The sequence below is a fragment of the Sabethes cyaneus genome, chromosome 1, assembly GCF_943734655.1.
Source record: "Sabethes cyaneus chromosome 1, idSabCyanKW18_F2, whole genome shotgun sequence".
Taxonomy (NCBI): Eukaryota; Metazoa; Arthropoda; class Insecta; order Diptera; family Culicidae; genus Sabethes; species Sabethes cyaneus.
Window position 1 is genome coordinate 85076165 of NC_071353.1, and position 25913 is coordinate 85102077.

Here is a 25913-nt window from a genome sequence, read left to right on the forward strand (position 1 = left end):
TCGTCTTTCTGGGGTTGTAGAGTGGTAACATTCTCTCTATGTTTTTTACGCTTATGGATACTAACTATTTTGTCAACGAACTTTTTGTCATATCCATTGATTCGGGCAGATTCAAAGATTTTTTCCCTCTCTTCTAAGAATTCATCTTTTTCCATAGGTATAGAGATAAGACGATGTACCATTGAATGGAACGCTGCTTGTTTCTGAGCACCGTAATGATTAGAGTCCGATGTAATGTAGCGATCAGTGGATGTTGGTTTACGGTAGATACCAAGTTTAAGAGAATTATCATTTTTCTTAGAAATCATCAAGTCTAAGAAGGGTATTTTTCCATCCACTTCTCGTTCGACAGTGAACTTTATAGTGGGATGTCTAGAGTTTAATAAATCGAGTGTTTTTGGGAGGTGTCTTTCTTTTACAATGGCAAAAACATCGTCCACATAGCGTTTCCATACTCTGGGGAAATACTTTTCTTTTTGTAGTGCAACTTCGAAGTCACTCATGAAGACTTCTGCCAGGAGTGGTGAGACTTTACTACCCATACTGAGACCATATGTCTGTTTGTAAAATTTTTCCCTGAAAGTGAAAAAATTTTGGCTCATACACTGTTCTACTATTGATATATACGCTTCAATGTGGAACGGTGGAGCTCGACTTCTTTCCAAGTGGTCACGAAGGCTTCGTACAGCTTCTGGGACTGGCACGCTCGGAAATAAAGCACTGACATCGAACGAAACCATAATTTCCCCCCTCCGTATCACTGTATTTTTGAGCTGCTCAGCTAATTCTATCGAATTTTTCACGTTTACCCCATGCGTAACAGGATAATTTTTCATTTCTTCTACCAACCATGCAGCCATTTTTTCTGTAGGGGTAGAAACATTGGACGAGATCGGTCTCATTGCCATAGGGGTTTTATGTATCTTGGGAAGACAATATAGCGATGCAACTTTTGGGTTTGATATAAGTAGCCGTTTTTCCAACTTCACTTCTCCCATTAAGTGAGCAACTTTTTGACGGGTACTATTTGCCCCATTAATCATCGCATTGAGAGGGTCTTTAGGATTTCCATTTTTATAAGCGCATTCTGCATACGGGCTTGTGAATCGTATTCTTCCTTATCCATGACTACCACAGCATTACCTTTGTCTGCCCGAACGTATGTAACGTCGCGCGCTTTCAATTGCCGAATCGCACACCACTCATCGAACGCTGCTTGTTTTTGATTGCTTCGTTTGTTAGCAGTGTGTAGGAGACATTTTTTCACATCATGCCGCACCGCCGCTTTTAGTGATGCATCTTTGTACTGGATATGATTTTCGATGTTGTTCACTATCTCAGGTAACGGCGCGCACTGGGGGGAAACAGCGTAATTTAGCCCTTTGTTAAGCAGATCTAACTCTTTCATCTAACAAAGCTGAAGTTGTAACTACTCTGTTATCAAAATCAGTTGGACCTAGCCCCGATGATGGGTAACATCTACCCGAAACCGGTTGGCGAATAAGGTAAATGCTTATTTTATTTTGTAAGAACAACAAGTGATAGTGTCCAGTATATACATCACATTATTAGTTCAATAGTTCTTACGTTGCACGAAGATACGAAAGTGAAAGTACAACAATCTGTTTATCCTGCAAACACCTATCAACATGTTCGACTCTAAATAAACAAAATGGAGGCTAGTTCAATCGAGCTGAAAGTCCAACCGAACATATTCTATTGCCAGTTTGACTTGAAACAGAGCTAATTGGGAAAAAGCTGTAAAGTAATCGCCTTTACAATGTCCTGAATTCGCGTTATCGACTCCGATGTATCTCATAATGATAATAATGCTATGTCTTACATACACAAGCATGACTATTTAACGTACAGCATGAATGAACTTCGCACTGGCGCGCGCATTTACTAATTTGTAGCCTAAAATGCCGGAAAAAATGCATTTGGAAAACTTTAATATCTCCGAACATCGCAACTAGTAGCAGCTAATTTTTTGCTTATTACTAGTTAACACCCTGAATGTTGATTTTATGGTAGTGTCAGAGCAGAAATCTGTGGAAATCTTTTTCTACACACTATTGGAAATTGACAAAAATAACAAATATTTTGTTCTAAAACACTTCTCAGAACAAAGCCTACTAGGAAAAAATCTGTCTTAACATCACCTAAACTATTAGTTTATAATCCCTTTAATGTGAATTGTCCTTTAAAAGTATAGAATTGTAAGCAGCCAGATACTAAAAGATTAAATAATATTTATTTTTTCATTTTCCAAAATTTTTTTACACTGTGTTTCACCTTCTTTAATGCCCATTGAAAACCTACTTATTAAAACAATTTATGTATATTTCTTATAGATTATGTGTCTACTATACGTAGAATATTAAGTTTGAAAGAATATTTCAAATAAAAATTTTGAGGTTTTGTCCGAGCATTTTCGGTTTCTGCCCCATAGTGCCACGCTGCTCTAAATAACGGTTTAGTAGCTTATAATTTACACGATGCGAAGTTCTGCAATATGTAGGGTATTGTCGTTATCGTCGGGCCACTGTTATGGTCGGGCCATCACGATTTTACAGTTTTAGTAACTCATAATATCTATGATACAACCATTGTAAAACTTCGTACTGTGACAGCTAACTTTCCACAATATTGTGAGTTTCAATCACGTATTCAAAACACCCGTACTGAATTCAGTGACTAAATCTTACAAAAAAAGTTTTCCAGGTGCAATGAACTTTTCTTCAAGAAATGATTCATGAAATGCAATTATCGAGGTAAATTTTGAAAATGTATGAAGTGTGTTGTGCTGCACACGAAGACTATAGAAAAATCCCCTCCAGTAAGGTGTTTGGGAAGGCTAAGGTGAAATACTAGAAAAGCGCTATTTGTAAAGGTCGGACCACTTGAGTAGTCATGGTTGGGCCACCATAATTTCAAGCACAGAAGCGTAATAATCGCTAGAGAATGTCAGTCACGTAAAATGTGATGAAATAAAGCACAATTAATACGACAAGAACCTAGATTTTTGTTATTTTTTTCATTGTAGTTGTACACTTCGGAAAAGGCGATTGTAGCAATACTGATTTCACAAGATCGCCAAAATTTCGCAAAAATGCTATTAAAACTAGGGTATTTGTACCTATATGAACCGTTGTTCACGGAATTCATTCTTTTCATGTCTCTATATAGAATTTCAATACGTATGTCTTAGATTTTCTGCGGTGACCCAACCTGTACAATATGGCCTGACTATGACAACATTTTTTGTCTTCACGAAAATGCCTATAACTTTTTTGTTTTTCAAGCAATCAGTTGAAAACTTTCCGGAAATATACCTTATTCTTAGACCTTTGTAACGATATATTTAGATATCCAAAATTCCTTTTGAAACGAAAGTTATGGGCGACTTCCAAAACGTGGCCCAACCATGACGACACTGTAATGTAATTCTTTTGTAATGCTAACACTATGCTTTTTCTCTACAGCACAAAGTAGCCAATCCAATCGTTTCAGTCAATTTTAAACTTTCAAAATGGTTCTTTTCAGAACCATCATAACTGTCAATGAAGAGTATTATGATTTCCATTAGCAATCAAGTTTCTCATAAGTGTTTTTAGTAAGGTGTGTCTAGATTGGCAACTAGTGGCATGCAATTGTTCTTAACAGTTGCTGATGTTTCCAAGTAACTATGGCGACGTACCACAAATGTGCAGGTGGCGACAGAAGCAACATTGAGCAAAAACTAGCAACATATCGCATTCCCAACGTAGCCAAAATTGCCCATTCTAAACGCACCTTTACATTAACTTTGCATAGTCCTACGTTGAATATGCGGTCGTGTCTTATACACAACCCCTCTGATTTTTTAATAAAAAACTGACTTTTATGTCCGAATGTGGACTATTTTGGAATGCGCTTAAATTTTCGAAAAAAGAGTAGGTCAAACCGAAAATAACCGGAACGAAATCGGACCCAAAAAGTTAGTTCCGATTTTTTACCGGACCGGAACCGGAACCCGGACTTCAATTTTCGTTCCAATGTCGAACACTATAGTAGAATACGGAATACGAAACCATGAACACAAATATGAGAATGGAAGCAATTTAAAATTAACTTAACCCATCATGTGCCACCTTAAATCACACCAGAATTTAATGACAAGCACAATGAAAGTCAAGTCATGGACCTTGAAGTTTAATGATCAGATCCCAGTAAGTACCGTAAACCTCCGGGAAAGCGGACAGTTTTCTGATTTGTTAATCAGACGATAACCAAAAATACGGTATATGTACGGCAGCCATAATCAGGATTTACCACAACAATGGATAACATCTTTTTCTCTATAAATGACTAAATAAGTTCAAGATGATTCAGTGCGAGATAAATGCAAAATGAGCGTTGTCAGCGACCTGCTAGTAGCCTGTCTTAAGGCCGTATCCCACTAGCCGTTGCCGTTCTGTTGCAGCGGTCCGGTTCCTTTCCGTTTTCAATCACATTTGCACCACCGTTATCACCCATTTTTCTTTGTTCGCTACACGTTTGATCAGAGCGACTGACGAGAGAGCGCATTTGTCTGTGTGAACTTATTATGGTCAGAGCAGCCAAATGCACATAAAATTCTATATTTTGCAGCAAGAACGTTTGAATGCAGCATTTGCATTTCGCGATTAACCGACAATGATCGGAAATTTCATAATAAAACATGAATATTTGAAAGGAAATTCATTTTGCTTCAGGCTTTTGATTTCATATTTCAGATTTCATAAACAAAAACGATAAGGTAAGAAATTCGATCAAAATTAAAAGCAGAACGCTGACTATTTAATTTATTAGGAGTAACGTGCTGCTCGAGCCAAAGATGCTGATACCTGATATCTGGGAGTAACTAAGAGATCCGGAGACATCAAAGATAATATCAGCATGGTGAAAGAACTACCGTGGACCCCCGTTCGTTTGACCATTTTTAATCTGAACACTTTTTAATTCGAACCCCGTTGGTTTGCACGACGTGCAAATTAAAAATGGTTCAAATGTCATTCTCAACATGACATAATTTGTTTATGCAGACAATGCACATAAACACGATTCGTTTGTACTGACCTAGCGTGTTTAATCGGTTTCACATTTCGTTTTCCTAACGATTAAGAGAGAAATCCGATCGGAAAATGCAATATTCGCACTTGTAACTGCCAACTAAAACAAACCACCAAAACAATAACAAAGATCAGGGCGGCCAGTTCACACAGGTTTCAGCATATTTCAGGTTACCAGTTGTTCAAATTAAAAAGTAACCCCGTTAGTTTGCACGAGGAATCGTTCAAACGAACGGGGGTCCACTGTATTTAGTCATTTTTTAAGAAGCTATAAGTTTGCTTTCGCACGTTTACGGTATATTTAGCGTATTTCGTATTGGTTACCTGCTTGATATTGGTTAAGTAATGCTCAAACCAAATCAAACTAACAAAATTTAATACTTCGGCACAGCCGACCAGGTTGTTTACCTGAGTAGGTATGGTCCAATCACTGACTCAATTTTGCTTCAGTTGATAGTACCGTCTTAGCTGAGCAAAATTTGACAAAGTTATATATGGGACATTTGTAGAACGGGTTATTATCTAAAATTTTGATGAAAAAGTTTTGCTGTATCTTTTGTAGTCGCCAGAATCGTCGTGAGGGCAAATATCGTTTATTTTGTGAAGTAATTTAATAGCTTACGTGCTAGACAAGCAAAATATATACATAATTATAACTTACATACAGCCAAGCAGATTCTTTTTGCGACGATTTCAAACTGTCAAAAAAGTGAGTAGCGCGTTTTGTTACCAAAGAAACGGGCAATATGTATACTTATTATAGATCAGAACTGAGCTGTTCTTTCTGTAGAAGAATACTTAATATCAAATCGTTATGGCTGATATCTATGCACAATATGTTATATTTTACAGATTTCTTGGTATAAATCGTCACACAAAGTGTGGAAATAATTTTCAGTAGTTTACAGGAAAAAAATACCTAAGGAAAAAGAGACATGTAAATTATTGCGGAGATTCCACCTTTTCGGACTCCCACGCGAAAATGATTAGCGTTGTTATTTTCTGCGTGTCCCACATATGTTTGCAATTTAGCAATTTGAATCAGTTTTTCGTTATTGCCTCCCCACTGCTCCTCCCCCAATAATCAGTAACATTAGCACGTATTTTGTTTAATTTTTGTACTAAAGCATAATAATCAATTTCTTAAGCAAGGCAGGGTGTATGTAAGATAAAAGTCAGCAATCTCTATTGACAAACTCTTCAGCATCACTCCCTTCCGAATGTTGTGTGTGTGATTGCTAATTCATGATTTTGACACACGAACATCGCAATTAAATTTGCGTTTGCAGATTGACAGTCAAGACCCCGTCGAGAACTGACACGTATGCGCATCAATACATACGGCATTTTATATATTTCCTAGTTGAATTATTTGTTTGAGAAAACCCACGTGTGCGTTAGACCCAATTTTATGAAAACAAAAAACTGATTTTCTTAAAATCTTACCAATCCCAAATTAAAATGGGTTTGTGGAACTAACTTTGTCTAGAATTATGAGACATCTTGTAGGAATACTCGAGGATTCAAAATTGTCAACAATTCATGAAAATTGACTTATTTCAAACGGCGTTTGAGGGGTTTCTCAAACAAACGATCCAATTCTACTATTCCAATGTAAGTTTTCTTACCGATTAGATAACTTATAATGCCAGCTACTGGTTTACGCAATATGCTTTTGAAATTTGCAGAATCGTTGACGATTAATTTCACCTTAAATTTGCGTTTGCATTTGACAGTCAAGCCCTCGTTGAGAACGTTAATCATCTGCAAATGTGTCAACTCAGTTACTATTCCAATGTAAGTTTTCTAACGATTAGATAACTTATAATGAAGTATTCCACCACGCACACATATAAAGATTTTTTGACATTAGCTGGGGCCCTCGTTGAGGCTGTTTGCAGTAGGAATAATATCAAAAACATCAAATATCAAACTCCCGGATCTTCTCCTCCACTCTTCCAGCGTGTCGATTTCCTGGAAAATCAGGTAATATCAGGGAATTCATTTTTGGATCAGGGAAATCAGGGAATATCAGGGAATTTAGAAATTCAATCAGGGAAATTTTGTTTACTCGGCAATATTGTTGATCAACTTTGGAATCAAATCAATTTTCGTGTAAAATATACGCAGATTGATCGGTTGAATTAAAACTTGTTACATATCTAGTGGCGATTCGATTATCTTTCAGTTTGCCGTAAATTTTTATTTGTTTTGCGCCGTACAATTGTCAGACTTCACTTGCTGTAGCGCTCGAAATCGGCAATGGCAGGCCTCACGCACTTCGCGGTGCAGGCATCAAGAGCACAAAGCGGGATACAGACTGTTATTTACACGCGATCTACAGCGTTTTCACCAATTGCAGAATTTTACACTCAGAAGCCCCAAGCATTGATCATCTTCCTTCAGTGTTCATGATTAATGTCCGCTACGGGTTACCGGGAGCATTAACGTTCTGTAGAATTAGCGTTTATGCGAGTTGGCAACCTTCGGGACTGGTTCAGCTGGTTACGTAATACGCAGAAAGCTTACATGTTTCTCTGTTCTGACGTGATCCGCAATGAGCATGCGACTCTTGACCTGGTTCTTCTCATCTGTCATTATCTGGCATTCGACATCACACAAGCTGTTACACTCACCCTTATTCTGGGAGGCGAGTGACGTAACTAATTTGGAGTCATCGCGAATGAGGTGACAATTGTCACCTAGGTGACTCGCTTTGTCACCTAAGTGACTCGCTTTATCACCTAGGTGACTCGCTTTGACATGTGACACACATGACAGACATGTGTCCACCTTCCAGCGGCAAAGTTACTAGTTTGAGCTGACTGAAAATTAGCAAGATTTATTATGTTTACACGGCTGTAATTTTGTTGTATGTAACATCTAAGCTTTGTGCAAAAACAGGGCGATTAGATTATTTCTCAATCTTTGTTTCTTTGGATTCAAGTTGATACCTCAAACATAACTGTCCCTAGACTCGATAGAAGAGGGCTTTTTCGAAACGCTGGTAAGAAATAGGTTAAGAATCTTTGATATGTGTTCTTAAAACATGAAGAAATCTAGCTTTAGTTTTCAGCAGCTCGCATAAGCCATGCTAAAGGGTTAAAAACTTAAGCCAGAAATCGCCCATATAAGCTTGATATTAGAGTTTTGAGGGTCAGGGAAAAATATTTGAAAGCATCAGGGAAAATCAGGGAAAGTCAGGGAATTTTATTTTTGGATTTGAGTCGACACCCTGTCTTCGCTCCCCTCTCACTCCTACATAAACGATCCGCAGCTAATGTCATTCTCGTTAGTGACGAAACCGCAAATTACTTCATGCTAACTACTTGTTCACGCAAAGCATCTACATTCAAGTCACTCAAGTGAATTTGCATCGCCGTGATAAGCGGAAGAACAACGAAACGAAGAGAATTCCTTATTCTTAATACTTATGTCCTTTTGAATACTTGCTCGAGAATTCGTTTTGTAATAGTTTATCCAAGTACTTGAAACATCTACATTTTACATCTAACGCCCTGAAACACAAATTATAGGCAACTGTTCGATATATTGTCTATACTCAAAAATACAGAAAATTGATTATCTGTATCTGTAGAAACCAACTGTACATGTGTAAATATAATAAAAACTCAAATTTATTGTTTATAAAAATGAAATATAAAATATCGTTTTGTTGGCTAATTTTGGGTCGCCTTACAGAAAAAATATAGTTACTTGTTTGAAACAGTTTTTAAAACCTACTCAAAAAAATTCTGCTTTAAAGTAGATGCGAAATCTAAGTGAAAACCATTTTTCATAAAAGCCAAAACAACTACTATTTCAATGCCAAAACATACATCGTGCGTTGCAAATAATAGTTTTGGATCATTTCATATTTTATGCACAATAACGTATAACTTTTTTTTTTTTTTTTTTTTTTTTTTATTAACGACCCTTTAAATAGATTTATTCATTCAGGTCCGGCAAAAACAAATACAATAATACCTTAACAGCTAGATTACAATAATATTAGTAATACAAATTTCACGACACTGTTTTATAATTCAGATTTTGTTGATCAGGCCAGTAACTTTAATAAATTTAATAATTTTCTCTTCGGCTTCATCGTTATACCCCAATACTTCTCCAATTGTAGTTCCTAACTCACAATCTTGTCTGGCTTGTTCGTATTCTCTGCACTCTAACAATAGATGTTTTACAGTTAGCGAATCTCCACATGTTTGGCATGTTGAACTACTTTTATCCATTAAATAGTGATGAGTCAACCAAGTGTGTCCTATTTTCAATCTATGCAGTGCGACCTCCTCACGCCTCACCTTAGTGTTATATATCCATTTCCTAGTCGTACCACGGATTTCACGTAATTTATTTTCCGTTATTTCAGTCCACTCTCTATCCCAAAGCACTGAGCATATACGCTTGATTTCGTTGTTTACATCAACGTATAACTTTTGTATGCTAGAAGTCTCATTAACTAAGCTGCAGTTAATTGTACAAAATGCAACAGCACAATCAAACTGCGCATAAAAATATTTTATTTAAAACGCTACAATTCATTTGGTTTGATTTTATCAATATAAAAGTTACAGAATTAAATACCGCAACACTGCTACCGCTGCAGCGCACCGAGAACGGCAGCCGAAAAAATAGAAACAATCCTATCTTTCTCGCAAGATCGGTAGCGGTGAACCGCTGTGCGTTGATTGGTTGACGAACAGCGGAATGGAACGGCAGCAGAACGGTAACCGTCAGTGGGATACGACCTTTACCCAGTTCGAAGGGTGCCGGTCTTACCCCCACAGCCCATGTTTTTTTAATAAGACGTTTGTCATATATTTAACTCTAATTTATTTCTACTGAAATCTTACTGATGACAAACAATGCTAGTAAGAATATGTAGAATCATGAAACTTTTTTTTTCGATGTGTGGACTCATTACTTCGACCAGTATAGCTGATCTATTGTAATATCGCCCGGGTGTTTGCTGTATGACCTGCACTGCATTTCTTTTTTGCTATAATCGCTATTGAGTGAGCGATACGCTTATTAAATTTATGCGTGCTTGTGTGTATTGGGGTTTACCCTTCCTTCAAAGCTTGATCTACTTTACCCACTTATTCCTCGCTGCCAGCGCTGTCCCATATTATAGCCGTCCCTGGCGAGAACTCATTCGTACCTCTGACCAGTGCACTTAACTATAGGAGGGACATTTGCACTGTCAGGAGGCTTCAGTGGGTAAATATATAGAATTCAGCATGAAGGAAGGGTATATGGAGGGACCTGAGAATAAACCCATGCTAAAGTCACTTCACATCGAATGGCTTGATTCTACTAAGATTCGAACCCACGACCACTCGCTTGTCAAAGCAGACTCGGTAACCTTGCGGCTACGGAGCCCCCTCATGAAACTTAGTTTGAAACTTCTTCTTAGAATTAAAGCTTAAAAACTACTCGCGTAAAGTTACATCGAGCTGCGCATCGGTGACACTCGCGTTTGTTTTGTTTATTATTTTGACATTTGACGATTCATGATAAGCTCGAACTGTTTTAAAATATCTGAAATAATGAATACTAATATGTTCAGTGTTTAATAACACAATTAATTAATGCTGTCTAGTAAAACTCTAGGGGTGCCGGTCTTACCCCCAGTACCGGTCTTACCCGCACTACCCCTACATGTAACATCTGACCTTTGAGCAAAAACAGGTCCATTAAATTTTTGACGTAGGACTACGTCTTTGTTTACTATACTGGGACTGGGTAGCACTTTGTAAACACGAGAAATAGAAGTGTAACGTTTGAATGAAATATTTCAAACGCTAATAGCTACTATACTACTGAACGAAACATAACAGTTAGTATGTCGTTGGATAGATAAAATGTCCAGCAATTTTATAGTAACATACTAATAATTTTTTATACGTTAAATAGTGAAAATGTGTGTAAAGATTCAAGGTCGAATTTTTCCATACATTTCCCTTGTTATCGCCTAGCTTCACAGGCACGGACGACAATTAGATACACCAAAGGATTTGGATCCAAATGATAACCTTGAGACCACTTTGTAAGCCACACCCCTTTTCCAATCCAATCGGCAACATCGATGGCTATTGACGGCAACACCGGCCCCAAAGATAAGCGGAATCAGAGGGCAATGGCCAACGTGAATCCCACACGATGCACTTAACATTACATTTTGCATTATCCCCATCTCAGACATGCAAAATTGTTCGATAGCTTGCTCAATCAGTGTCGGACAATCATTTAAGCAGCAGCAGTTGATCTGGTTTCCCCCACCACCTACACTAGCTTACAAGCAGCAGCGGCAGTGCCAGTGACTATAAAATAGTACTCTTGGTTCGCCGTCTGCTCATTCATCGCACAATCGCACTGACGGACGGTCAGTATTTACCATCGACCCGACCATCGAAACCCAATGGCATTTTGGCGGTAATTTTCGCAAACCAACACTGAAGGCAAATGGAAACGGATCGACTGACGGGCAGCATATTCAGCAGTAGGCCGTTGTGGTCTTAAACAGTTCTTATAAGAACTATAGTAATTGAAGAATGGAAAGATTTTTCTACACTTTCTAAATGATTAACGTTCCATTCGAATAATTATTTGAGCAGCAGCAGCAGCCGATCTGGTTTCTCCCATACCTACACTAGCTTACAAGTAGCAACGACAGTGCCAGTGACTATAAAATCGCACACTAGGTTCGCCGTCTGCTTATTTACCTCACGATCGCACTGACGGACGGTCAGTATTTTGATAAAACTAATCCATTTCTACTTTACAGTGATTTGATATTTCCTATCACTCCTGTATTAGCGGGCAACCATCATCCTAGAGTCTAAAGGACCGAATAGCGACATCCATCTATATATTGGCAACAGTAATAGTACTGATTTTTAAGAAGTGCTATTAGCTCAAACATAATTTTTTTCAGGGCCACCAAACAATTTCAAACGGTTTTTTTTTCAAAACCACCATTGATTCAATGAAGAATTAAATCAGAATACTTCGCTCTTCTTTTACAAATAAACACTCAAACAATGATACTCACAAATACTCAAATATGCATATGCCAGAAATGCAGTTTACATTAGTCTTTGATTTAATGATCAGACATAAAGTTATACTTCATCGATTAAAACATGTTATCAATATAATGAGTATTATATGACACAGTCCTACGTCACCCTTTCGTACAACCCTTAGGGCTGTATACCTTGTAGTTTTTTCCAATCTTTCTTTGTTTCTCAGGGTCCAAGTTGATATCTTCAACCGGGCCTTCTCTAGAAACGAATGAAAGTGCGTTGCGTTTTCGCAACGCTGGGAGGAAATGGGTTAAAGGTGTTTTTTTGTCGAACACATAACGGTTAAATAAGGGTTTTGAGGAATAAGGAGCTGATATTTAAAAATACAGTCAACTTAATTATAGATGTTCCTGAGAAATAACAAAATAATTATTGTTGCAGTAGAAAGGCCAGGTCACACCGCTAGGATTAATTCGGGTTTTTAAAGTACTGATAGTGTAGAAAAAAGTGGTACTTTCCAACAAAGCCAACAAAGCCTCCCCCAGTATTGACGATGCCGTATGCCATTTCAGCAGTATTATTGAAGCCGTCATCAATCGGATAGTTCCTGTTCGTGCACCGCCACGGAATCCAGCGTGGTCGAATGCACGCCTACGCACGCTTAAACGCTTGCGTTCAGCCGCACTACGGAAGTACTGTTGCCATCGCTCTCCGTACTACAAGATTCAGTTCAATATTGCAAGCCACCAATACCGTAGCTACAATCGTTATTTGTACAACCGATATGTGAAGCGCATCCAAGATAATCTTCGTCTGCAACCGAAACAATTCTGGTCATTTGTGAACACAAAGCGCAAGGAAAATGGATTTCCGTCGTCCATGTTTTCAGGGAATTGCGTCGCCAACAGTGAACGTGAGAAGTGCGACCTTTTCGCCGACCATTTTAAATTAACGTTCAACGACTCCATCGCTTCTCGCGCACAAATTGAGGAAGCCAGCAACGTAGCACCACGTGACGCTTTCCCATTCGAGCTACCCCATATTAATACTGATACCGTTATTGCTGCATTGGGTAAACTGAAGACCTCGTACGCAGTTGGACCGGATGGCATCCCTTCTGCGGTATTGAAGCGATGCGGTTCTGCACTTAGTTCTCCTATCGCCAAGCTTTTGAATATGTCGATACAGCAATGCAAATTCCCTGACCGATGGAAATCTTCTTATCTTTTTCCAATATATAAAAAAGGCGATAAACGTGACATAACTAATTATCGCGGGATCACGTCCTTGTGCGCTTGCTCAAAACTTTTCGAGATAATTGTTAATGACGCTATGTTTGCTTGTTGTAAATTCTACATTGATGCTGAGCAGCATGGATTTTTTCCAAAAAGATCGGTAACCACAAATTTGATGCAGTTTGTTTCCCGCTGTATGCAAAGCTTGGACTCTAGCCTGCAAACTGATGCTATCTATCTAGACCTGAAAGCTGCTTTTGACCGTGTAGACCACGGAATACTGCTAGGGAAAATGGAGCGACTGGGTGTATCTACGGACGCCATCTGCTGGTTTAGATCTTACTTAACGAAGCGAAATTTATGTGTCAAAGTAGGATCTACTGTTTCCAACTGCTTCTCCAATCGATCTGGAGTTCCACAAGGCAGCAACCTGGGCCCGCTTCTTTTCTCGATTTTCATAAACGATGTCGCGCTTTTGCTTCCGCAGGACTGTCGGTTGTTTTATGCTGACGATACAAAAATCTTTAGAGTCATCACGTGCCAAAGCGACTGCGTGGAACTACAGGAATACCTGAACTCTTTTGTGAGCTGGTGTGCAACAAACTGTCTAACTTTAAGTATAGACAAGTGCAACATAATTTCGTTTCACCGGAAGCGTGCGCCAATCGAACATAACTACACTATTTCGGGCCACTGTCTCCACCGTGTGCAATGTGTCAAAGACCTGGGAGTGCTGCTAGATAACGAGTTAACATTCAGGAGCCACTATGAAAGTATCATCTCAAGAGCTAACCGCCAGCTAGGATTTATTTTCAAAATTGCCGATGAGTTTCGTGATCCTCTCTGCCTTAAATCGCTCTATTGCTCTCTTGTGAGATCGATCCTAGAAACTAATTCTGTTGTTTGGTGCCCATTTCACGCTAACTGGTGCAACAGAATAGAAATGGTGCAGAAGAAATTTATCCGCTACGCGCTTCGCCATTTGCCTTGGAGTGACCCGCTGAACTTGCCATCATACGAAGATCGCTGCCGACTTCTTGGTATTCAGCCTTTGGAGTTGAGACGACGAATTGCCCAAGCTGTCTTCGCTGCGAAGCTTCTATCCAACCACGTAGACTGTCCTTCGCTACTGGAGCAGTTGAACATATATGCTCCTGTTAGGCAGTTACGTCAAAGGAATTTTCTGTACCTAGAGCCAACCGCCAATTTGGCGCTCATGAACCTGTCAGAATTATGTGCCAACGTTTCAATGAAGTGTTTGAGTTATTTGACTTCAATGTTCCAGTTCATGTCTTTCGAGAGCGACTAGTCAATGTTTTCAATAGAAGCCAGAATTATTTTATTCATTAAGACAAACAGTCAGATGGATTTTTTGAAATAAATAAATAAATAAATAAATAAATAAATAAATAAATAAATAAATAAATAAATAAATAAATAAATAAATAAATAAATAAATAAATAAATAAATAAATAAATAGTACCATCACCACATATCTATACCTATAAAGAAGGATTTCTGTCTGTCTGTCTGTCTGTCTGTCTGTCTGTCTGTCTGTCTGTCTGTCTGTCTGTCTGTCTGTCTGTCTGTCTGTCTGTCTGTCTGTCTGTCTGTCTGTCTGTCTGTCTGTCTGTCTGTCTGTCTGTCTGTCTGTCTGTCTGTCTGTCTGTCTGTCTGTCTGTCTGTCTGTCTGTCTGTCTGTCTGTCTGTCTGTCTGTCTGTCTGTCTGTCTGTCTGTCTGTCTGTCTGTCTGTCTGTCTGTCTGTCTGTCTGTCTGTCTGTCTGTCTGTCTGTCTGTCTGTCTGTCTGTCTGTCTGTCTGTCTGTCTGTCTGTCTGTCTGTCTGTCTGTCTGTCTGTCTGTCTGTCTGTCTGTCTGTCTGTCTGTCTGTCTGTCTGTCTGTCTGTCTGTCTGTCTGTCTGTCTGTCTGTCTGTCTGTCTGTCTGTCTGTCTGTCTGTCTGTCTGTCTGTCTGTCTGTCTGTCTGTCTGTCTGTCTGTCTGTCTGTCTGTCTGTCTGTCTGTCTGTCTGTCTGTCTGTCTGTCTGTCTGTCTGTCTGTCTGTCTGTCTGTCTGTCTGTCTGTCTGTCTGTCTGTCTGTCTGTCTGTCTGTCTGTCTGTCTGTCTGTCTGTCTGTCTGTCTGTCTGTCTGTCTGTCTGTCTGTCTGTCTGTCTGTCTGTCTGTCTGTCTGTCTGTCTGTCTGTCTGTCTGTCTGTCTGTCTGTCTGTCTGTCTGTCTGTCTGTCTGTCTGTCTGTCTGTCTGTCTGTCTGTCTGTCTGTCTGTCTGTCTGTCTGTCTGTCTGTCTGTCTGTCTGTCTGTCTGTCTGTCTGTCTGTCTGTCTGTCTGTCTGTCTGTCTGTCTGTCTGTCTGTCTGTCTGTCTGTCTGTCTGTCTGTCTGTCTGTCTGTCTGTCTGTCTGTCTGTCTGTCTGTCTGTCTGTCTGTCTGTCTGTCTGTCTGTCTGTCTGTCTGTCTGTCTGTCTGTCTGTCTGTCTGTCTGTCTGTCTGTCTGTCTGTCTGTCTGTCTGTCTGTCTGTCTGTCTGTCTGTCTGTCTGTCTGTCTGTCTGTCTGTCTGTCTGTCTGTCTGTCTGTCTGTCTGTCTGTCTGTCTGTCTGTCTGTCTGTCTGTCTGTCTGTCTGTCTGTCTGTCTGTCTGTCTGTCTGTCTGTCTGTCTGTCTGTCTGTCTGTCTGTCTGTCTGTCTGTCTGTCTGTCTGTCTGTCTGTCTGTCTGTCTGTCTGTCTGTCTGTCTGTCTGTCTGTCTGTCTGTCTGTCTGTCTGTCTGTCTGTCTGTCTGTCTGTCTGTCTGTCTGTCTGTCTGTCTGTCTGTCTGTCTGTCTGTCTGTCTGTCTGTCTGTCTGTCTGTCTGTCTGTCTGTCTGTCTGTCTGTCTGTCTGTCTGTCTGTCTGTCTGTCTGTCTGTCTGTCTGTCTGTCTGTCTGTCTGTCTGTCTGTCTGTCTGTCTGTCTGTCTGTCTGTCCTGTGTTCCTTATAGAATCAAAAACTACTGAACCAATCGGCGTGAAAATTTGCATGTAGAGGTTTTTGGGGCCAGGAAAGGTTTTAGTGATGGTTAGAGACCCCTCCCCCCACACCCATACAAATGAAACACAAATTTCCTCCTAACTCGAGAACTAATCAAGCAAATAGAACCAAATTTGGCATGTGGGTGTTTTCGGTGACAAGAATTTATTCTAGGGTAATATGAGACCCCTCCCCTCTTTATAAGGGGAATTATAACTCCTCTCCCCTTTAAGAGGGGGGACTTCCATTCAAATTTCCTCATAACTCGAGAACTAATCAAGCAAATGCAACCAAATTTGGCATGTGAAGGTTTTCGAGAGCAAGAAAATTTTCTATGGTGAATTAGGACCCCTCCCCACTTTAAGAGGAGGGGCTCCTGTACAAATGAAATACAAATTTCCTCATAACTCGAGAACTAATCAAGCGAATTGAACCAAATTGGGCATGTGTGTGTTTTTGGAGACAATTTTTTTTTTCAATGATGAATTGGGACCCCTCCCCACTTTAGGAGGGGGGGTCCTATACAAACGAAATACAAATTTCCTCATAACTCGAGAACTAATCCAGCAAATGGAACCAAATTTGGCGTGTAGGTGTTTTTGGAGGCAAGAATTTTTTCTGTGATGAATTAGGACCTCTTGCCACATTAGGAGGGGGGGCTCCAATACAAATGAAATACAAATTTCCCCATAACTCGAGAACTAATCAAGCAAATAGAACCAAATTCGGCATGTGGAGGGTTTTGGAGGCAAAAATATTTTCTACGGTGAATTAGGATCCTTCCACACTTCAAGAGGGGGGGCTTCTACACAAATGAAATACAAATTTCCTCATAATTCGAGAACTAATCAAGCAAATGGAACCATATTTGGCATGTGGGTGTTTTTGGAGGCAACCATTTTTCCCATGATGAATTAGGACTTCTTACCTTTTTAGGAAGGGGGGGAGGGCTCCCATTCAAACGAAATACAAATTTGCTCATAACTTTAGAACTAATGAAGCAAATGGAACCAAATTTGGCATGTGAGAGTTTTAGATGGCAGAATTTTTTTTCTGTGGTGTATTACGACCCCTTTCCCTTTTAAGAGGGTGGGCTCCCATACAAATGAAATACAAATTTCCTTATAATTTGAGTACTAATCAAACAAATGGAACCAAATTTAGCATGTAGGAGATTTTTGAGTCTTGAATTTATTTTATGATAGTTAGAGATCTCTCACCCCTGTGGTAGGGGCCATATCCCCACTCTCATACAAATAAAACAGAAATTTTTGCGAAACTCAAAAACTAATCCAACTCGAGAAATTCGAGACTCTTCCATAAAACATTAATCAATAACAAGACCACAAAAACTATCTATAGTAACACTAGATCATTCAGGACGAGCCGGTCGCGAGTGTTGCCGGTGACCCGCCGTCGGAAGCGCCGCCCACTGGGGGGCTTGCAAAACTCGAGAAGTGACAAAGATCATCCGAGATTCATGATTTATGTACAACACAGGTTAATTTGTGGCAATACGAAGTTTGTCGGGTCAGCTAGTTATTTATAAATGACGAGTAAATTAAGCAGAAGTGTGATTGGTGGTCTTAAAATTCACTAAATAGGTCCGTTCAAGATCAATTACTCTATAATATGTCAAATTAGGTTTAGCTTACCCTTCGCTTGTTTTTGATATTTTCTTGTTGTCTCTGCGTACACTCGCCTATGCTCTTTGAGCCCCACAGTTCCAAACCTATGCGAGCGTAAGTAAAAGACATCGATCCAATCGGCAAGAAATAGGTCAAAAACATGAATACTACATTATACCTAAAAATAAAAACAAAACCGATGATAGATTTTAAGTAGTATGCTAAAATAAATTAAGGTTTTTAAGTGAATAAGTTCCAATGCGTGAAATTATTACAATACTTACACATGTTCTAGCAGTGAATGGTTTGTTGGACCGTCAGGCCATTCCGCATAGCAAACAACTCTGTCTTCTAGATCATAGGTAGTAAAAAATAACAACATAGGACTAGAAACAACGCTACCTACTATCCAAATCATGGCTGCCGTAAATAGAGTTGTAGATTTTCCCATTCTTGGTCGGAGTGGTTTTATTATGGCCATATACCTAATTTAGGAATAGAAACGCATCGAAAATCTTCGTTATGTATTATTATCTGTGTTGAAACAAAGCATTTTTGTACGTGATATAGGGTACGAGAGGGTATTTTCAACCTATTAAGCGATAGCCTGAACAATATTCATGAACTATGGTAAAACTCATGTCAATCCATCCAACCGGGCAATCGAAACGAATTCAAATGTCATTATGTTTTTTAACATGTACCAAAGACGTACCATAACGTACCACCGAGAATTTTTAACGTAGGGTAATTTGGGGGAATTTGGACACCCTAAACAAATCACCTATTATCCCAAAATCTATGCATCAAAACCCAAAAAAGTTTAATCGTATACTGAGATTTACTTGTTTTTTGTTTACCAGCGGAGTTTAACAATTGTATCTAGCTTTTGACGTAGGACTACGTCTTACGGCAAGTTTTGAGATAGTGTGTCATTCCAAAAAATCGAAAAATGCGAGCGTCACGAAAAATGAAAGGTTTTGAGCGCTAATAGCTCAGCAGTTTTCCGATCGATTTTCAATATTCTTACACCAATCGATCGGAAAATCTTTTAAGAATTCACCCAAATGAAGAAAAGTATGGATTCTTGATGTTGAACTGTTGAAAAATTGAAAATAATGAACCTATGTTTTACCAGAATTCTCGCTTCATGATTGATTGGAAGTTTCTTTACGATGATCTAAACCTATACCAATTTGATATCTGTGCTTGGGAAGTAAGCCAAAACAAGTGACGAAGTTTCCTCATTTCAACAAGATTCCTTATCACCGCGGTTAGAACTAGACCATTTTGATGTCCTTGCTTGGGAAGTACGCCAGAAAGAGTGTTAAAGCCCCCTCGTGCCAACAGATTTCTTACGAACGCGATTAAAACTAGTCCGATTTGATGTCTGTGTTAGGGAAGTATGCCAGAAAAAATGACACAAGTTCGTCGTCCCAACAAATCGCAAATTCTTTACTGCGAGACGATTAAACCTAGGCGAACTTGATATCTGTGTTGGAAAAATGTGCTACAGCTGTAGTGTTCGGTTACAATACGACTCTGTATGAATACGCATGCTTGCCGTTTCATTAAAAGTGTAGTGAAAAGATGTGCTGTTGATAAAATAGGATTGAATTGGTAAAATCCCTTCAACGTGGGGAACCATGGGTAATAAAAACAATCTTTAATTTCAGTAAGGTAGCAGGAAAGCAATAGTTTGTGTTCTTGATTTTGTTAAGTGGTTTTCAAATGCACAATCTTTTGAGAATTGAACGTATGCACTACTTTCAATCTACTACTATGTTACTACTTTGATAATTGTTACATACAACGCATGTAGCATGTTTATATGTTGCATATAGCATGTATACATGAAGAATCGAATGATTACAAGCATAAATACATGCTACTATCACTGCAAAGAGACTTACGTAGTCCTGCGTCACCAATATATGCGGTCGTGTCTTGTACACAACCCCTCTGATTTTTTTTGCTAAAATAGGTTAAAATAAAAATAATGATTTTTTGGCATCAAAATTTTGTTTGAGGTGATATGGACACCCACTGGGGTGAAATGGACAATGTGTAAAAAACGTTTGTTTTTAACTAAATAATATACTGAGGCTCATAGCAGATAACTTAGGAGCACATATTAACTAGTAATAGTAATTTCACAAGTAAACAAAACCTTACTTCGAAGAATCTAGATCTTATTTAAAGTCTTATTCAACATTTGTCACATGCAAGTGCTCCTGCATTAGTTCCTGGTGGCTCAGAGACGGTGATCAAACCTAAAGCTGAAGGTATAATGACAGTTCGATATTTAGATTGGGATAAAATAGTTACGATAATAAAATGAATGTGACATTGGATTTTGCACAGCCATAGACATTCAGGGATTAGCCCCGAGTGCCTCAAAAATCATAAATTCCAATATGAATCTAAGTATGAGGGAAAATGACCAGAGAAATATTTCATTCACTTTGTTCTCAAACACATCGAAACTCGATTATTAAAATCCCTGACTTTTGTTGCGAATGTTCCCTTTGGCGATCATACGTTATTGGCGGGATTGCAAACAAAACTACCAAAGTGATTCGGTATTCTTTTTAAAAACTTACAACACAATGTACACCTAGACTGCTGCGCGATGAAAGAGGATTAGCACCTCACGCGCAAGCGGTTTTATTGCTAAATATGCTTACATAGCTAAATGATCCTACCTGCACCTTTATTGGTGCAAACATGTGGCGTGATATGCCACGTTGTCACGATACGCCAACATAACGATTCCCCCCTTTGCAGAAAAGTCGTCCTCGACTTTCACGATCCTCCGCTATTGTGGGATGAATCTTGGTTGCCTGGTCGGGTGATCCATGTTGATGCTTCGCGTTGATCCGCCTAATGGATTAGCTTCATCCTTGTTGTTCGTCTCCTGATTGCCTTGTTGAATAACGATAGTTGCCTTCTTGGTCAATAGTATTTTGACGACACAGCTTAGCGTAATTCCGATCACAACGAGGGTTGACACCGAAAGTGAGCCAAAAGATATCCAATGAAGTAGCTGAATCCTGGTGTGGATGCTTTCATTGGTAAGATTGAGATGGTGGATGTCGTCTCGATGCGCCATATGGAGTACCTGTAAATATTCTAGAGCAATGCGATGTACCATGTTAGTAGTGTTTACCTTCAATCCGGTAGTTGGAATGAAAGCTTTGCTGGGAATTTCCACGTTAGTGTTGGTAAATTGAACTGGATAAGGTACGATCCTTCTAATCTGCTATTATGCATGCTGCAGTTGGATTTTAAGACGATGTTCGCTTCATTGATGATTATTGTAGCGTCATTGATTCGTTTTATTATGTTATGGCCATAAATTTTCTCCATCGGGCAATGTGCTGATGAACCGCTCATCAATTTTTGGATGCATTTCGATGGTGGTTCGAGCTGATTAGAATGACATATGAATTGGTCTATTTTCCGGTCACATGTTGATCTTGTAGAGTAAGGCGTTGTTCCGTTCAAATAATAGTTTGCTTCTAAATGAATTCTGGTTCCATTTGATATTGTTGGTTCGATCTGGTAGAGAGAATAGATTTCGTTCGTTAGCTTGGGTATTCTCAGGATGTACTTTATGGAATTCTTAGTTCTTATAACGTATGCTCGTGCAATCTCTAGTACGCTCTCCGCTGTGGCTAAGTCTAATCCTTGTTCTTTCAACATTGTTTGAGCGACGGTCAATTCTTTTAGACTAATCAGGCGACTGCTAGGGATGTTCCAACGAGCCAAGGTTATGGCTTCTCCTATAGTCTCTATCTGCTGAGTGAGTTCGTCGATATTGAGCAGTAGGTTTATAGATGAAAACCGCAGAACAGAAGTGGAAGTTAAAATCAAAACTCGTAACTCTAACCTTTTACAGATACTAGCGAACCTGGCGGTGGAAAGTGGCTTTTTACACAGAAAATTTACTATACTGTTTTGGAACTTTAGACTAGCTGAGCCAAAGCAAAGTTGCCAGAACAATTCTATGGAAATCTGTACGGAAATGGCAAAAAGGTGTTAATAATATTTATGCTCACGCGACCAAACCAACAAAAACTCAATCATGCATGTATCAGTTTAGTTATATAGAAGTGAAGAATTTTCTAGGAATCTCAAAAACAGTGCATTGGCAACAATAATTTATATTCGTCTAACATAAAACCACAGAACAGAAGTGGAAGTTCGAACAATCGTTCGAGCAAAACCTGGCATCTACGCTCTGGTCTAAAACTCTACCAATAAGTAAGAACTTTGACGACTTCTTGTTTTGAGTGCACTTGTCATTCAAAATCTCGTCTAAACGAAATTCCTCAACTCGTCTAAATATTTCAGTTTTACTTCGCACATAGGAGTATTTGATGCAAAATGTTGGCCATAAGTCCAAAATGGAAAATGCATGATTTTATCTAAATGTCGTTTCTATTATCACAATAGAACACAAGTCACGTGAGTTGTGCTCTTGCCGGATTGATTGATATTTTTTTTTCACAGGGTATGCTGTTATTTTGGATAGCAGTTTTCAAGAAGCATCCTATCGCTAGGTATATAAACCTGAAAATCTGAATTATTTGTTTAACATAAGTGAGCATTTTCTTCGTAAAGAAGAATATTTTTCAATAATTTTATCCAGCTTTTTACGAGCCGTAATGGCGAACCGTATAATCTGTGTTAGTGTGTTCGTAATATTTGGACAGCAGTTAAAACTAAAGGAACGTGCGGCGACTAGCATCGCCTAGTTAGCTTCAAGGTACGATGCTGGTCTAACAAGCCATTTCGTCTTGGCGGGGCTTGCTAGTTAGAGTCAGTAGGATCGTTGCACTGGCCCCGTAATATTCCTGTATTCTAACAGCCGGCTGCGAAGTCTGTCGATAAAGAAGGGTAATGTCTAAAGACGGTATAAATCCATGGCTTTGGATTTTTACACAAACCAATTTAGATTCAATGGATTCGACCGCAATAAATTTTATGAAAAACGACTAAAAACGATCAAACGAACGGGGGTCCACGGTATCTGAACAACCTCTCACCGAAAAAGTCAACAAGAATAACATCACAGAACAGAAGTGGAAGTCCGAACGGTTCGGCGATCAAAACTGGTAACAAAGTCTTTTTTGTTTTGACGTAGAACTACGTCTTACGGCAAGTTTTGAGATAGGGTGTCATTCCAAAAAATCGAAAAATGCGAGCGTCACGAAAAATGAAAGGTTTTGAGCGCTAATAGCTCCGCGGTTTTCCGATCGATTTTCAATATTCTTACACCAATCGATCGGAAAATCTTCTAAGAATTGACCCAAATGAAGAAAAGTATGGGTTCTTGATGTTGAACTATTGAAAAATTGAAAATAATGAACCTATCTTTTACCAGAATTCTCGCTTCGTGATTGGTTGAAAGATTCTTTGCGATGATCTAAACCTATATCAATTTGATATCTGTGCTTGGGAAGTAAGCCAAAACAAGTGACCAAGCCTCCTCATTTCAACAAGATTTCTTAACACCGCGATTCAACCTATACCATTTTGATGTCCTTGCTTGGGAAGTACGCCAGAAAGAGTGGCAAAGCCCCCTCGTGCCAACAGATTTCTTACGAACGCGTTTAAGCCTAGTCCAATTTGATGTCTGTGTTAGGGAAGTGTGCCAGAAAAAATGACACAAGTTCGTTGTCCCAACAGATCGCAGATTCTTTACTGCGAGACGAATAAACCTCGGCGAATTTGATATCTGTGTTGGAAAAATGTGCTACAGCTGTAGTGTTCGATTATAATACGACTCTGTATGAAGGTGAAATTAGGCATCATCGATTCTGCCAATTTCAAAAGCAGTTTTTTTGTTTGAAACAAAAATTCTTTTTATGAAAATATATTCGCTGTGTTCAGATTGGCAAGAAGAATGCGGTATATACATTTTTATAAACACAATCCCGCTTTTGGGCCGAAAAGCTGCTTCCGAAATTGGGCTTTCCGACGAAAAGTCAATGACTGCTAGTTTCCCGTGAATACGCATGCTTACCGTTTCATTAGAAGTGTATTGAAAAGATGTGCTGTTGATAAAATAGGATTGATTTGGTAAAATCCCTTCAACGTGGAGAACCATGGTTAATAAAAACAATCTTTAATTTCAGTAAGGTAGCAGGAAAGCAATAGTTTGTGTTCTTGATTTTGTTAAATTGTTTTCAAATGCACAATCTTTTGAGAATTGAACGTATGCAATGTTGTGATAAATGTTACATACAACGCATGTAGCATGTATATATGTTGCATATAGCATTTATATATGTTGCATATAGCATGTATACATGAAAAATCGAATGATTACAAGCATGAATACATGCTACTATTACTACAAAGAGACTTACGTAGTCCTGCGTCCTGGTCGTGTCTTGTACACAACCCCTCTGATTTTTCTTTTTCTTTTGGGAAGGTTTCGTATAGAAGCGAATAACAGCAATATAAGCAGAACGCTCGCTGCCAATCGCATAGCAGCTTTCACATGTTTTTGTGTGCATTCGTATACGTTCGTGTGTTTTCATGGATAAAAGTGACTCGCTACCGCCAGGTTCGCTAGTATCTGAAGAAAGTAGCATGTACGTGTTTGGATTTCCACTTCCACTTCTGTTCTGTGATAACATATTAAAGTAAACTTATAGTTGTGTGGTACATTTATATCGTACCGGGATGATGAATTTAAACAATCTAAATATACATTGTAAGCGGTCGGTACCATAAATACAATTGTCTTTGCATTATCAAAACATCAGCACTTAGTCCAGCTTTGAACCCGTTTGAACATCTCTTGAGATTATTTCAAAACTAAAATAAGAAATCATTTGATTTTCAATCAAAATGACTTAAATCGAAGTCTTGTAAAAAATGGCCAGCAATTCACACAGGAATATTTGGAAATACGTTAATTTTATCCCAAACAGATTGGAACAGATTCTTTGCAAAAATACTGAACAATATTATCAAGAGAAAAAATTGTGCGCTGCTGTCCGAATACTTTTTTGGCTGATTGTTTCGTGTCAGAGCGCAAATCGCGAAAGCGAGTTTCTCAAAACTGTGTTTCCAAAGTCGATAAGCATGATTTCTCGAAAAAAATCAGAGGGGTTGTGTATAAGACACGACCGCATATTTGTGTGACGCAGGACTACGTAAGTGTCTTTGTAGTGATAGTAGCATGTATTCATGCTTGTAATCATTCGATTCTTCATGTATACATGCTACATGCAACATATATACATGCTACATGCGTTGTATGTAACATTTATCAAAGTAGTAACATTGCATACGTTCAATTCTCAAAAGATTGTACGTTTGAAAACAATTTAACAAAATCAAGAACACAAACTATTGCTTTCCTGCTACCTTACTGAAATTAAAGATTGTTTTTATTACCCATAGTTCCCCACGTTGAAGGGATTTTACCAATTCAATCCTATTTTATCAACAGCACATCTTTTCACTACACTTCTAATGAAACGGCAAGCATGCGTATTCATACAGAGTCGTATTATAACCGAACACTATAGCTGTAGTACATTTTTCCAACATAGATATCAAATTCGCCGAGGTTTAAAGTAAATGACCACATCACTATCGGATCCGGAACATCAAGTACCTGGTTCAGGGGAATTCTATGGATTTTGGGATAATGCATCATGAGGCACATCAAATCATATCGCTTTGATCAAAAGACATTGATGGAAGTACAATGGAGACATTTTGGAACCAAATCCAAACAAAATCGTATGGCTCTGAAAACTACAATACATATATCATTAATAATGCGTTCTAGAAGCAACCATTACCATTGGAATAAAAACCATCTTATGATGCTAACCTAACAAGCCAGTCGTCGTATATTCGAATC

The 25913-nt window shown here is 38.8% G+C and overlaps 1 protein-coding gene across 1 annotated transcript in view; it reads right to left on the reverse strand.

Annotated features, from left to right (window-relative positions):
• The window catches only part of LOC128745901 (tachykinin-like peptides receptor 99D), a 186849-nt gene that overhangs the window by 88730 nt on the left and 72206 nt on the right, over nucleotides 1–25913 (reverse strand). The window contains exons 5-6 of the mRNA XM_053842968.1: nucleotides 18307–18507; nucleotides 18050–18200 (exon numbers count right to left, since the gene is read on the reverse strand). Coding sequence (XP_053698943.1) covers nucleotides 18050–18200; nucleotides 18307–18507 — 352 coding nt within the window. The remainder of the gene's footprint in view (nucleotides 1–18049; nucleotides 18201–18306; nucleotides 18508–25913) is intronic.